This window comes from Tamandua tetradactyla, chromosome 4 (assembly GCF_023851605.1).
Source record: "Tamandua tetradactyla isolate mTamTet1 chromosome 4, mTamTet1.pri, whole genome shotgun sequence".
NCBI lineage: Eukaryota > Metazoa > Chordata > Mammalia > Pilosa > Myrmecophagidae > Tamandua > Tamandua tetradactyla.
Window position 1 is genome coordinate 168,990,858 of NC_135330.1, and position 13,885 is coordinate 169,004,742.

The 13,885-nt window shown below is 41.7% G+C and overlaps 1 protein-coding gene across 2 annotated transcripts in view; it reads left to right on the plus strand.

The window, feature by feature from the left end:
* Positions 1 to 11,443, plus strand: part of CLYBL (citramalyl-CoA lyase) — a 291,846-nt gene extending 280,403 nt beyond the window's left edge. For both annotated transcript variants that reach the window (XM_077158586.1, XM_077158587.1), the window contains 2 exons: positions 10,191 to 10,310; positions 11,319 to 11,443. In XM_077158586.1, the coding sequence (XP_077014701.1) occupies positions 10,191 to 10,286 (96 nt within the window). In that variant the 3' untranslated portion in view covers positions 10,287 to 10,310; positions 11,319 to 11,443. The remainder of the gene's footprint in view (positions 1 to 10,190; positions 10,311 to 11,318) is intronic.
* Positions 11,444 to 13,885: the final 2,442 nt, after the last annotated feature.

Consider the following 13,885-nt stretch of genomic DNA (forward strand, 5'->3'; position numbering starts at 1 on the left):
GAGGTGGCTGTGGTGGTGGAGGTGGTGGAGGTGGTGGAGGTGGAGGTGGTGGAGGTGGTGGAGGTGGTGGAGGTGGAGGTGGTGGAGGTGGTGGAGGTGGTGGAGGTGGTGGAGGTGGAGGTGGTGGAGGTGGTGGAGGTGGAGGTGGTGGAGGTGGAGGTGGTGGAGGTGGCTGTGGTGGTGGAGGTGGTGGAGGTGGTGGAGGTGGTGGAGGTGGCTGTGGTGGTGGAGGTGGTGGTGGTGGTGGTGGTGGTGGAGGTGGTGGAGGTGGCGGTGGAGGTGGAGGTGGAGGTGGTGGAGGTGGTGGAGGTGGTGGAGGTGGCTGTGGTGGTGGAGGTGGAGGTGGTGGAGGTGGCTGTGGTGGTGGCGGTGGAGGTGGTGGAGGTGGCTGTGGTGGTGGCGGTGGAGGTGGCTGAGGTGGTGGAGGTGGAGGTGGTGGAGGTGGCTGTGGAGGTGGTGGAGGTGGTGGAGGTGGCTGTGGAGGTGGTGGAGGTGGCTGTGGTGGTGGCGGTGGAGGTGGCTGTGGTGGCTGTGGTGGTGGAGGTGGTGGTGGTGGAGGTGGCTGAGGTGGTAGAGGTGGAGGTGGTGGAGGTGGCTGTGGTGGTGGAGGTGGTGGTGGCGGTGGAGGTGGTGGAGGTGGCTGTGGTGGTGGAGGTGGAGGTGGCTGTGGAGGTGGTGGAGGTGGTGGAGGTGGTAGAGGTAGAGGTGGTGGTGGAGGTGGTAGAGGTAGAAGTGGTGGTGGAGGTGGTGGTGGTGGAGGTGGTGGAGGTAGAGGTGGTGGTGGCAGCAGTGGTGGCAGCCACTGCAGGTTCCTTTTCCTTCCATTTAATGTGACAAGCCACTGCATATTTCCATTTAATGATGATTATTTTCTTTAAGCCTTACAACAATCCTACAAAGTAAGTAATATTATCCCCATTTTACAGAAAAAGAAACTGAGGCTCAGAGAAATAACTTTATTTGCTGTGGGTCACACAGCTAAGAAAAGGCCGCACCTGGATTCAAGTTCAGGTGTATTATTCATCCTAAAGCCCATATTCCTTAACCTAGGCTTCAAGCTGCCTCACAGTTTTAGCCACCGGCCACTGACTGCCACCTCACCCCCACTTGTTGGAAAGTCACAGGGGAACTGCTAGGAGCAGATGGCCCCTAGCGTCCTCCCAGGCAGCACCGACCTGGCAGGCAGAAGTTGCATAAGGATCGGGTGAGTGCCATCCATTGCCAGTCTCCAGTGATATTCCATACTCTTGAGTTTTTAAAGCCAAACGAGCTTCAGAGGAAAGTCCGGGGAAAGGAGGGGAGGGGTAAGGAAGGAGCTTCCCCAAGGCTTTTCCACCTTCCAGAACTTGGAAAATAAATCCAGTAGTACTGCCTAGGGTGCAGGATCCCCCACCCCACACCTACTGAGGCTTATGCTCTGGGGTCAGGGCTGAAGAGGCTTCCCAAGTAGTTCAACATGTTGTTCCTGGGCCAGAATTGTCACTGTGCTGTCCAAGCATTCCGAAACTCACCACCTTCCAACAGTCCTACTGTTAGATCCCTATCGATCATTTAAAGAGCTTCCCCATCAAAGGCCCCACTATGTCATCTTTTTAAATTTCAGTGATAGTGGTACTGACTGATTAGCACAATGTGAACTTTTGTTCATGTTGAATGGCTTCAGTTGAACTTTTAGAAATTTCACATAGAGAAATATTAGCATTTGAAATTATCTAGCAATAGGAATAAATTGCTACTGAATTTTAATGTTAAATCATTAAAATATCTATCAAATTATTACTGCAATTTAAAGCATTAAAAAACATTTTTTCTGTTTACTAAGCCTTCAGTAATATTTTATAATATCTTCTTGACAATTTTGGAATATGTTTATCCATAAAACAAAGGGTTTCCAAATATCAGAAGCATTTACAAAGGGCAAATGTCATTATCTTAAATCCTTCTAACACATGCTTTGAGATTTCTTAGACTTACATATGTCATTCATATTTTATATTATTGAGTTTTTTTCCTCCTTGAAAATATCCTTTGGGATTTCTGATATCATAATTATAGTAAGAGCATTCAAATGAAACCTTAGGATGAAAGCATGTTATATTTCAGTTTTTTCCAAATTCAGTTATTAAAATTGCATTTAGATGTTTTTACTTATCTGTACATTGCCTATATATTATTTAATATCGCCATATTAAATTTCATTTTTTCAGCCTCATACTAAGAATAGACCTAAAATAAGTTTATATGTGCTATTTTATATAAATCACATTAAAATTTAAAAATTTTAAATATATTATTTACAAAATAATATTTAAATGTATTAGTATTTTAAATTTCTTCTATAATCATTTCCTGTACCACATTTGCCAGCCATACTTTGGGGTATACCGAATAGTATACTGATTTACTGCACCCCAGTTTCTTCATCTACAAAACAGAAATTCCCTACTACAAATGAGAAAATGCTTTTGAAAATATTTTATAAAAGTATAAAGTACTATTGCACCCTCCAATTTTAAGTTTAGAGTATTCAACAGCTTATGAGGACTATACTCAATTAGAATATAGGCTATAGATGCTAAGGGAATCTTCATATTTTCTCCTCAAGGGAAAGTGAACATCCTCCCCACCCCTATCCTACCTCCCCTGGCATCCAGAGAAACATGCTGGGCAGCACGGGGAGAAGGAAGGACAGGGTCAATCCATTGGTGATGGTCCCACTCAGAAGCAACGATGAGCTGGGCTGAGCCTGATCTGAGCTTTCCCATGGGTGAACCCTGGACCACCCCTGGACAGAGAAAAAATAACCAGAATAAAAGAAAGGAAGCAAGTGGCAGCTTCCTCCCCATGGGGTACAGGAAGGAGGAAGTCTTGGCTCTATCAGTGCATGTAGCAAGAACAGAGGTATTCCACTGGGATTCACTCTAGCCTCATCAAGCAGAGACTAAATCATTATGTACTTTGTAGGTGAAAGTCAAACACCTAATGAGTAGCAGAACCAATATTTTAAAATGTCTCTCTTCCAGAATGCTTTAATTTGGCTAGATTAGGCTCCCTTTTCACAGGCCCTGGAGAAACCCCTTCCATAGATAGATGCATAGATAGATCCAGTATCTATACTTTAGTCCTTCTTTTCTTGATATGTTGAGTCACTGGTGACCAGGGACATGTTGGCTACTGCAGAACACAGAAAGCAAACCCCATACACTGGCTTCTCCATGTACCACTCCCAGTTTCCTACCTGCCTCTCTTGATATTCATTTGGCATCCCATATCTTCAAAGCATTACTTAAAAAGTATCTGTTCCTCGAAGCCCTTCCAAGACCATACTACCCTCATTTTCATGGCCCTTCTCTCTATGAATCCTTGGCCCTTAAAGCACCATGAATGGGATATACTCATTTGCACTTTAACTATTAAGTCATTTGCGTGAGTGAACTTGACCCCACCTCAACATTAAATTTTTGGAGGTCAGACACTGTCTTCCTGGAGGTTCAGCAAATGTTGGCAATGACTATTACCAGTGTTGACCAATCCTATTACCAGATCAGGGAAAGATCAAATGGCACAGAAAGGCACTTGCAGGTGAAGGAGAGGAGAAGACAGAAAAGCTGTGGGTCCAGAGGTGATTCCATCACTCCATTGTCTCACATTACTCTCCTCCCCTCACCCAATTCAAGCCCAAAAAAAAGCTGAGCTCCACTCTAAACCATCGTAACCGTTGTCTCGCACTCTGAATGCTGGGTGCTTTTCCTTCCCTCCTCCTGCTTCTTTCCCCCGGTTAGCTACTACTCACCCTTCAAGTCTCAGTTTGAATATCACTTCCCAAAGGAAGCTACCTCTAACCAGGTTAGGGCTCTGTTAAATATTCTTCCATTACCAAGTGCTTGCTTTTTGAGCATACATACTCACATGTAAATAACTAATCATTCATATGTTTTTTGTTTAATATCTTTTCTCCGTACTAGACTGACGCTCCATGAGTATAGGGACCATGTATGTCTTGTTCCCAGTCCCAGTACCTAATATATGCCAGGTACACAGTAGTTCTGAATATGCGCTGGATGGGGAGTGAGCAGATGATCACAGTGAGCCAGGGTCCCAGGGCCCTGGAACCAATTGAGAGCCTCACTGCACATGTCCGAGTGACATGGGGACCCATCAGTCATGTACAATAACAAGGCTTTGCCCAAATACCATAGTCCCTTCCTGATGTCCAAATTAAAATTTAAAACTATCTAAGAACCTGTACCTCCCTAGTTAGTCAAGTCTGTGTGTCTCTTCTTTGTCTGCTTTACTTTTGTTTAGTTTTTAAAATTATGTCCCATCATCATCAGGTCAACATTACTGAGCATCTTCTATGTATTGGGTGCTGGGTTCTGGGGATTTAAAGATATGTGAGACATGGCCCCTGCCCTCAAGGACCTCGCAGCATAGTGAGAAAGTCAGTCTGTAAACAAACTATTGCAATCCTGTGACAAGTGCTGTAAGAGAAGCTGTACAGGGAAAGGACGGAGTGATTTGCTCCATTTGGGAAATCTAGAAATGCTCCTTAGAAGTGACATCTTCTGATATCTTAAAGCATAAGGAGGAGGACTTTGCCAGACATAGACAAGGGAAAAAGCATTGAGAGCAGAAAAAAGAGCACGTGTTAGAGTTGCAAAAGTATAAAGCAGCCTGGTAATAGCGAGGCTGGGAAAGGAATGTGAGGTGAAGAGGGAGACGAGGAGGCTCCATGGGCTGACAGGAGAATGAGGCTGAGAGGAGGCAAAGCCAGGCCTTGACATGGGTACCTTCAGGGCCCCTGCTAAGGATATTGGACTTTATTCTTTAAATCCAGTGGGAGGTAAAGCAAGGTTTTAAGTGAATGATCTGATCATATCTGTTTTAGAAACATAACAGCATAATCCCAATTAGGAAGGTGCCACTTCCGCAGTAAATGTCCCAGCACTCTGCCTGGGAGCCAGGCAGCCTCCCCAGTGAGCATTTGGTACCTGCAAACCATTTACATCCTTAACAGGAATGTCATGACCAAATTCTGAGGGAACCAGGCCACACTAGGGCCTGCCTAACGATCGATCGTCCAAGTGCAATTGGCAGAAAAATAGGAAAGAAAGAATAAAACTGTTTGTTAGAGTATCTCTGTGTGAGCATCACCTTCCCCACCCCCTTTATTTTTGAGCTATCAAGGAGCAATTGATTTTGTTAATAAGGAAAAGCGACATCATCACAGGAGGTCATGGCTGGAGCGAAGAGATTTTAGTAGCGGGTATAATTTCACAATCTTGAAGAGGAATTTCTATAGATAATGACCAGCACTGATGAAAAGTTTTAGGTATTCATTGAGAACTCTTGTTAGGTAAGTAATTAATTTACTGGGCAAAAAAATAAGCACCAATAAGAAAAAGATAAGACTGTGACAGCTATACTCAAATATTATCATTAACGCCCAAAGAGAAATTCCTTATATGAGAGATAAGCCATCAGGATGTGCCAGAGAGAATTCGCTGGATGCCCAAATAAGGGATTTGAAAATAAACTGAGGAGGGAATTAGATCAATTTGGAGTTTACAGGAAATTACTTTTTTAGTACTCTAGGAAAAAAAATTCTCAAGTAACAAGTGCCAAATATGCAAGATAATATGCATATTCACCACCGAAGGGATTGCTCTTGTCATCATCACCAGCATCATCATCAACACCCCTTCTGCCCTCAAACAGGAAGTCAGATGTTCCCCATGGAGAACTCCAGGGTCTGAAATGTTATTTCTATGCCTAACTTACCACCAGGCAATGGCCAAGGAATTAGAAAAGTTACAGCCTAATAGTTATTGCTTTCCTTCCCAGGAAGATAAATATACTAAAGTGATATTGCCGTTCTCCTCCAGGAATCTGAAATCACAAACCTGTATGGTAAGATGAACCACAGTGATTCACCAGTGCCTTATAACAACTCAATGGGTATTTGTTATGTAGAAGCTCATTATATACTGAGTACCATGCAGCTATAGTGGGGGAATGCAGGTATACAATCTGTCTTTGTGGCCAGAGAATATACCTTTGTGAATAAGGCAAACTAGCAGAGATGATTCTGATTGGATTAAAAGGGCAGTCATTTCAGACCCTCAGATTTTCTCTCTTGCCCAGCTCTTCACACTAGCTTTTTCTCTAATCCTTGTTGCTTGGCACTTGCTTCTTTGCTTCCCTGTCTCCTCCAGCAAACTGTAACCTCCTTGAAGGCAGGGGTCAAGTCTTGTCCATTTTAATATCCCAAGTGTCTCACCCATAGCCTGACCAAAAAAAAAAAGGCTGCTCAGTAAATACTTGAAGATGTATGCACGCATGCAGGAATGAATGAATGACAGATAACCTAAGCAAATTAAATCATTAAGCATCTTGGGATGCCTTATAAGAGAAGGGCATTGTTTACAAAAGGCTAGAGGAAGACTCTTCACTTTATATACCTGCATATCAAAACCAACCTAATCATTTTTATCCAGGGGAGCTAAAATACAAAGGTTCTCAAACTAGATTGTGGATCAGAATCATCAGGGGAGCCCTAACCTCCAGATCTTCCCCTCCCTCCATTCTGATTCTGATCCAGGTGGTGACTGAAGGCACTTAGAGAACACTTCCAATCAAAGGCACAGGCTTTGGATCAGATAAAACCAGGTAGTATCCCAGCTCTGTACTTACTAGCTCCAGGGCAGACTTGCACAAGTTTCTTAAGCTCTATGTTCCTAGTTCTCTCAGTTATAAAATGAGGATGGATAATAGTATCTACTTCATAGTGTTGTTATGAGGAGTGCATAAAATAAAGCAGGTAAAATGCCAAGCACAGTACCTGGGTTAGTAACTACTCAATAACTTATAACTATTATTATTATTATTGTATTCAGGGGTGTTAAGGCACTTAACCATGAATTAGTTTCTACTTAGTCAAGGCATTTTAAACAAAATTGCAGTCTGAATCTTCAAGCTGATGGAAGTCCCTGTGTACTTTTAAATTAATTATTTGAAATGGTATGCCAAGTTCTCAGTTAAAGCATTGGGCTGTGAAACTGAAACTTACCTGTAATCATTCGTTAAGGAATATTTGAAACCCCACAAATCCAAGAAGGTTTTTGACAAATTTTATTATTCCAAATCCCAGCCAAAAAATAGTTTACATTTCACATATAGATCCATATGTTTAAAACTCAAGCATATTCTAGGTTGATATGTCAAAGCATGAGGATATCCATAATAGACAATATGATTTTTTTTCACGTTTTTTATTAATTTTTTTAAATACCAAAAAACACCAAACGCAAACATTGTTAACTTTTGGTCATTCCGTTCTACATATATGATCAGTAATTCACAATATCATCACATAGTTGCATATTCATCATCAGGATCATTTCTTGGAACATTTGTATCTATTCAGAAAAAGAAATAAAAAGAAAACAGAAAAAAATTCATATATGCCATACCCCCTTACCCTTCCCTTTCACTGATCACTGGCATTTCAATCTAGATTTATTTTAACATTTGTTCCCCTATTATTTATTTTTATTTCATATGTTTTACTCATCTGTTGATAAGGTAGATAAAAGGAGCATCAGACACAAGGTTTTCACAATCACACAGTCACAGACAATATGATTCTTAAAAATACAATCTTAAAACTGCAGCGATAAAAGAAGAGCGCAAAATGCAAATGTGGGGAACATGGGTATAGACCCACAGCCATCATCTTCATTCTCTATGCATCATTATGATTTCATGTGCATCTATGCCAATTTCATCTCTCCAGCCTGTTATTTAAGCCTTACCAGGACAGATGTGCTGTTTTACAGGGCCATAATCCACTTGGTGGGCGGGTAACCAGGAGGCCTTTGGTCTCCATCATTTACTCCAATACGAAAACAAGACTATTACCTTGTAAAACAGCATGTGTCCTATGCCCTGATTTCACATACGATGCTTACCTATAGACCATCCTCTGAACATCTAACCAAATTCATAAAATAGAAAGCAACACAGATGCACCTGAAAAGAAAACAAGTATACAAATCATAAGTAAAATCAACAGTGAGAATTCATCATGGTCACAGACATACTGAAATTAGCTCTAAGCTGAGTGAAATTAGGTAAAGGCCAATCTGGAAGTATGAGCAATAAAGAGAGAGTTGGAAAGTGACTTACAGTACAGGATTTTAGGTCACACAAGTGTTAATGTGAATCAGATTTATCATCCAAGACTGTGAAGTTTAGGTGAAAATTCTGATCTGGTAGCTTTTGAAATATCTTTTGATTGAAAGATAAATTCCAAAACATAAATTCTGAAGACATTGCTAAGAATTCTTCATCAAATTTCTTTTACCTCCATCTTATGTATAATCCCAAATTATACATAAACCTCACAGCTCTCATTGTGGGAGATAAGGGTTTCCAGAGAGCTAAGAGACATATTCCAAAACCCCCAAGTAAAGGGAGCATTGACTGCTGAGAAGACAGTATTTATGAAACCCAGAAGTGAACTCAGTATATGCAAAGGCACTTTCAGCAAGGACTCTGAGACCCTGATTGCCCTAGCCTCCAGATCTCAAAAGACCACCTGTTCCCCACTTGCACCAGCATACTTTCCAACAGGTAGAAGGAGACTTGAAATGAAAGGCTATGATTACAAGCATCAAAAAGAAGCTATTGGGTGCAAAGGAAGTTCAGTGGTAGAATTCTCGCCTGCCATGTGGGAGACCGGGGTTCGATTCCCGGTCCATGCACTTCCCCCCGCCCCACCCCCCCCACAAAAACAAGTAAACCAAATAAACAAACAAAAAATTCAACAAATGGTGCTACAATAATGGGATACTCACATGGAAAAATGATGAAATGTGACCCCGCCATACAGCATACAAAAAAAAAGAAGCTATTACTATATAGTTAAAAAAAAAAAAAAGTCAGTTCCCCGTGTTTGTTGGGTCTACTTCTGGATGTTTCATTCTCTTCCACTTATCTATGTATTTATCTCTGACAATACTATGCTGTCCTAGTTCATTTATCTTTATTGTAGGTCTTTAAATTGGTAGAATGCAATACTAAGGGTCATTGGGGGATAGGGGTATGGGATGTTTGGAATTTTCTTTATTCTTTTTATTTATTTTTCTGGAGTAGTGAAGATGGTCTAAGATTGACCATGGTGATGAGTGTACAACCATGTGGTGATACCATGAACCACTGGTTGCACACTTTGAATGGATTGTGTGGTATATGAGTTTATCTCAAAATTACATTTGCAAAAAAAAGGAAGCTATTGAAAGGACACAAATAACGAGGAATTTTCTGCAAGTCTGGGCATGCTACCTCTTATCCATTTACTTTTTTTTCCCCCTGATGTATTGAAAAACTGCCTTATCTTAATGTGGGATCTATGATGAAAATTTGAAGTTCTGATACCCAGGTCTGAGCCCCAGCGCCAACTTTTCCTGGTCATGTGACCTTGGATTATCACTTAACCTCACCTAGACAGGGTCTAGGTCACATGCGCATTCAATAAGTACCTGTAGAAGGTTGAAACAATGAATCTGTTAAAGGAGGAGATACCTGAAGATCTTAGATATTCCTTCCAGGCTCAGCATTCAACATTCTATGATTTCTTAGGTACAAACTCATGTCCTTTAAATTCTAATTCTCTTCTATAAGTATGTACTAACAAGACTAATCTCTTATTAGTCAGCACAGTCCCTGCTTTACAGAATTCTATGACCTTATAGTATAGCCCTTTTAATTATGCTACAAAAGGGAAGCATATTTCCATTAACCTGATCATACAATTATTTAACAATAATTAGTGTCCAGAGCATATTCCTGATTTTAAAGGTCCTATGCAGTATTGCAAAAACTATATAAGTATTTACATTTTCCTTCTGTTGTTTTCGGCTTGATTTCAAGAGTTAAATGAACAGTTCCCCACATCTTGTGTCTGTTGTGTTTCTCCTCTCCATTAAAATGCTGAAGGTTTTTCCTTTTTGGGAGGAAAAAAAGAAATCTCTCCTCTGCAATTTACTTTGGTTTTCTCAAAAGTTGGGTAGGAAAGTCAGCCTAATTCATGTGGAATCTAAAATGTTCTTGTTGTACAAGTGTGTGCAGAAAGGAAGCCTATAATTTCCGAGCATTCTTTCAGGAAGTTTGTATTCTCTGTTTTCCAGGGAGCCTTTACTTTCCGAGGGAGTATGACGGACATGCCGTTACTGAAGCAGGCCGAGAACATTGTCACGCTTGCCACAGCCATCAAGAAAAAATGATCTGTTAAATGACGCTCTCATCAGGTGGGCTGAACATGTACAGTGGATTTCTTAAAGACAAACCACAATACTCAAGGCAACTTGTTAGTATGCCAGATTGGAACCGTATTCTACTTACAGTTCATGTTAATCACAATTTTTCTTCTCTTACTGGGCAGTTATTCCTTTAAAAATGAATTTTCTGTCTTTTGGCTCCAAACTTGTAATTTTATTTTTGTTTATTGATGTGTTACAAATATGGACTTAGGATTTCACGGGGAGATAAAATAGCAGGGAAAGACGGGTTCTGAGGGGAAGTTAGGTCTTGACTGAAACAAATCTTTCCCAAATACATATATTACCTTCGCCCTTCTCATGTTAGTAAACATTTCCCACATTGGTCAATTGTCCAGAGAACACCATAAACAATTGTAAGAAAGACCAGGCCTTTAAAAAATAATAAATAAAGGAAGGGCTCATCCATGTCTGTTTCTCTAGTAATCTGATAAAACAACAGAGATGGCATAGGAAAAGAAGATTGCATATTATGTTGGCTTACAAAAATATCTTCTAAAAATAAATCTTCAGAACTGATTACTATTAATCCCCACCCCCCAAATGAAAAATTCATATCCTTGAACTGCTAAATGATGAGTATGAGAGCTCTCATCCTGGATGAATGCTTCGGGTCAACAATTACCAGCAATTAAAAAATTAATGTGCGGAAACAGAAGACCATCCATTCCCCCCCTTTATTTCCCCATTTAACTGTTTGCCATTGAGGCCATTTCCCCCTGTAAATGTATGGCCGGGACAAGATTCCCTCAGCAATAAACTTGTAGCGTCTAAGGAGACACAATGCAGCAGAGCTGGTGCATATGGTCCCCTGTGAGATTTGCATGACATTAGAGATGCTGCTACAGGTCATATGGGTGGTGTGGTTAACGGGCTTAGTAAAGCTGTTTTGAAGAGGTTAACCCAGCTTGTAGTAAGGGTAAATAAACATAACAACCAGCCATTGTTCCCTATTCAGCATGTACTCTTATATTGAAGGCTAAAGGGTATTGAAGCCTCAGAGGATCAACTTGTGCTTGCCAGAGGAAGCCAATGAAGTTTGAAACACCAACAATCAGAGATTTTGTTTCTGTTCCTCATTAAATCATGAGCTTTTGTGTTGAGACTCTGAACGACTGTTCTTTAAGAAATTAACAGAATGGGAAGTTTTAAACTCTGCACCAACCTTTTCATGACCTACACAGCAGCAACGCTGCTACTCTTAGACAAACACCGCGGGGAAGGCTGTTCTGTTTATTTAAATTGGTAAATAGAAAACAGTTGTTTTTTATTTTCATTTTCGCCTCCTCCTACGCCCTTTTTGTTTATTTCCTATATGGCTGCTACCATGTGCCCCAACTAGTGGTCTTCTTTTCCCCACTCCTTCCAAGTCCTACAGGAAGTCTGAGAGGTGAGGACAGTTGAAGGTTACATAGAATGAAAGGTGCCATCAAACCAAAGCAAAATCAAAGAGTCCCACACATGGTTATGCAACACCCACCCTCCCCATCCACCAGCAGGAAGGCGCAGCTCTAATTCTGACAGGCATGCTGAAGGACCTGATCCAAGCAGAAACACATTCCTGAAATGTCAACTAATATTCCCAAATGTGGGATCCAGGGAGACAGCTCTTAAATTGAGATAAAATGTTCTGGGCTGGGGTCTCAACTTGCCTCTCTCCTACTCAGTGCACCTCCTCCTACCTCGCAGATATCTGTCACCCTTCTTCTTGATTGCCCTGTGAGGCACCAGAACTAGCTAGAAAGGAAGGTGGGGGTTAGCCCCATCCTCACCCAGAGGAGTCGTAAGGAGTAAGAGGACATCTCAACGCACTTCAGGGAGTACTGTCCTCCAGCAAAACCAGGCTTCAGGACTGCGGACAGTGACAGTGGGCAGCAGTGACTGAAGAAGCTGCCCCCACCTCCCTTTCCACTCCCATTGTCACAGCTAAGCCAGGCCTAAGTTGGAAATCATGGAGGTAAGTGTGAGTGTGCTTAAGAGTAAACCATACACAGTCTGACCCCTTTTCTCGGAACACAGATAAGAGTCTTCACTTTGGAAGACTGTTCAGAAGTCAGAAGGCAAAGGGATACGTCTCGCTTCGTTTTGACACTGTCATACACACAAACACACACACCTCTCAAGGTTTAGAAGAAGCTCAAGCAGGTCCTGTCCTAAGCAAAAGGAGGAAATACAAACTCTTTAAAATTTTACCCCAGATACTGCTTTGAGAGGAGGAAAGGACAAACCTTCTAACCTCTACCCTAGTTACACAGGTAACCCCCAAACCTAGCACAGGTGAACCACCTCAAGTCAGGGGCTCCACCTAAGACAGCCCTAGATGCTGGGCTAAGAGTACAGGAAAAGATAGTGCTGAGAGCTTCGTCCTTGCTAGGTCTCCATCTCCCATCACCACCAGGCCCTTGGGTTCCTAGATCTCTGCCCATGTTGAATGGTCACCATACCCCTCATCCTAAACTGCACTTTGTTCATACAAGACCACCTTGTTTAAATCTCTCCAAATGTCAGATTTATTATCTCATAACCTAGTGGCCCAACTGGAGTAGGATGACAAGACTAGGACCCACCAGGGCCAGAAATGACTAAGATTCCACTCTGAACAGAGGGCCATAAGTGAGTTTTTTCAGTGTTTGAAACTTCCTTTGGTGCCCATTCCTTGAAGAACAAAATTCCAGTGCAAGGAGATGCTGGGAGACAAAAGGTATTCCCACTATTAGGTTCCCTTCATGGGCAGAGGTATCAGAGGGAAGCTGGGTAGTTGGTGGAGGGCTAGGCAGCTGAATCTCCCCTTGGCATGATGGGAATATCTGACATAAGGAAATGAGCCCTTCTCCCTCAAGTCCTCTGAGCTAGTAATGTACTGCAAGAAGAGGACCTTGCAGCTAATCTGATTAATTAAAAAACATACCTGTTTATATTTTGTGTAGATCATCACAAGCCACTCTCCCATATCACCCCCGTTATTAATTCTTGGGGGCTAAATTATGGGTAACACTATTAAAACATTATCAGAACTAATGAGAAACAATTACTTAGAAAATGAGCTGGGACAAGATTGAGTTGAGAACATCAGTAGTGATCACTGTAGATTAGTTTAATAAATCATCAGGTGCAGGGCAAGGCTGACTGTATGTATGCAAAGCCCTGTCACGGGAAAATGAAATTGAGATTTTTTTGCATAATTTTTTCATTAATCTCAATAGGACCCGTGTGGTGCAGATTGTTTTATTCCCCTAATACCTTGCCTGGGGGGGAGGGGGAGGTGTCCCATAATGTCTTCATTGTTTTACTGAGGTCTTAATGACAATCTGTGACAACCTCATTTTAATGTATAGAGGATTATATCAATACAATCATGTTTCATTGAAATGGTGTGGGGAACTCCAGTACAAGTCAGCCACTGTCTCTGAGCACAAGTTACTAAATTCCTGGGCATCTGGGAGCGTTCCCTTCAGATTTCCAAGTGTTAAACCGCTGGTTGCTCTGATGTTCTCTCCTCCACAGCCGGCTTGGAAAACAGTGTTCTCTGGAATGAAGACTTCACC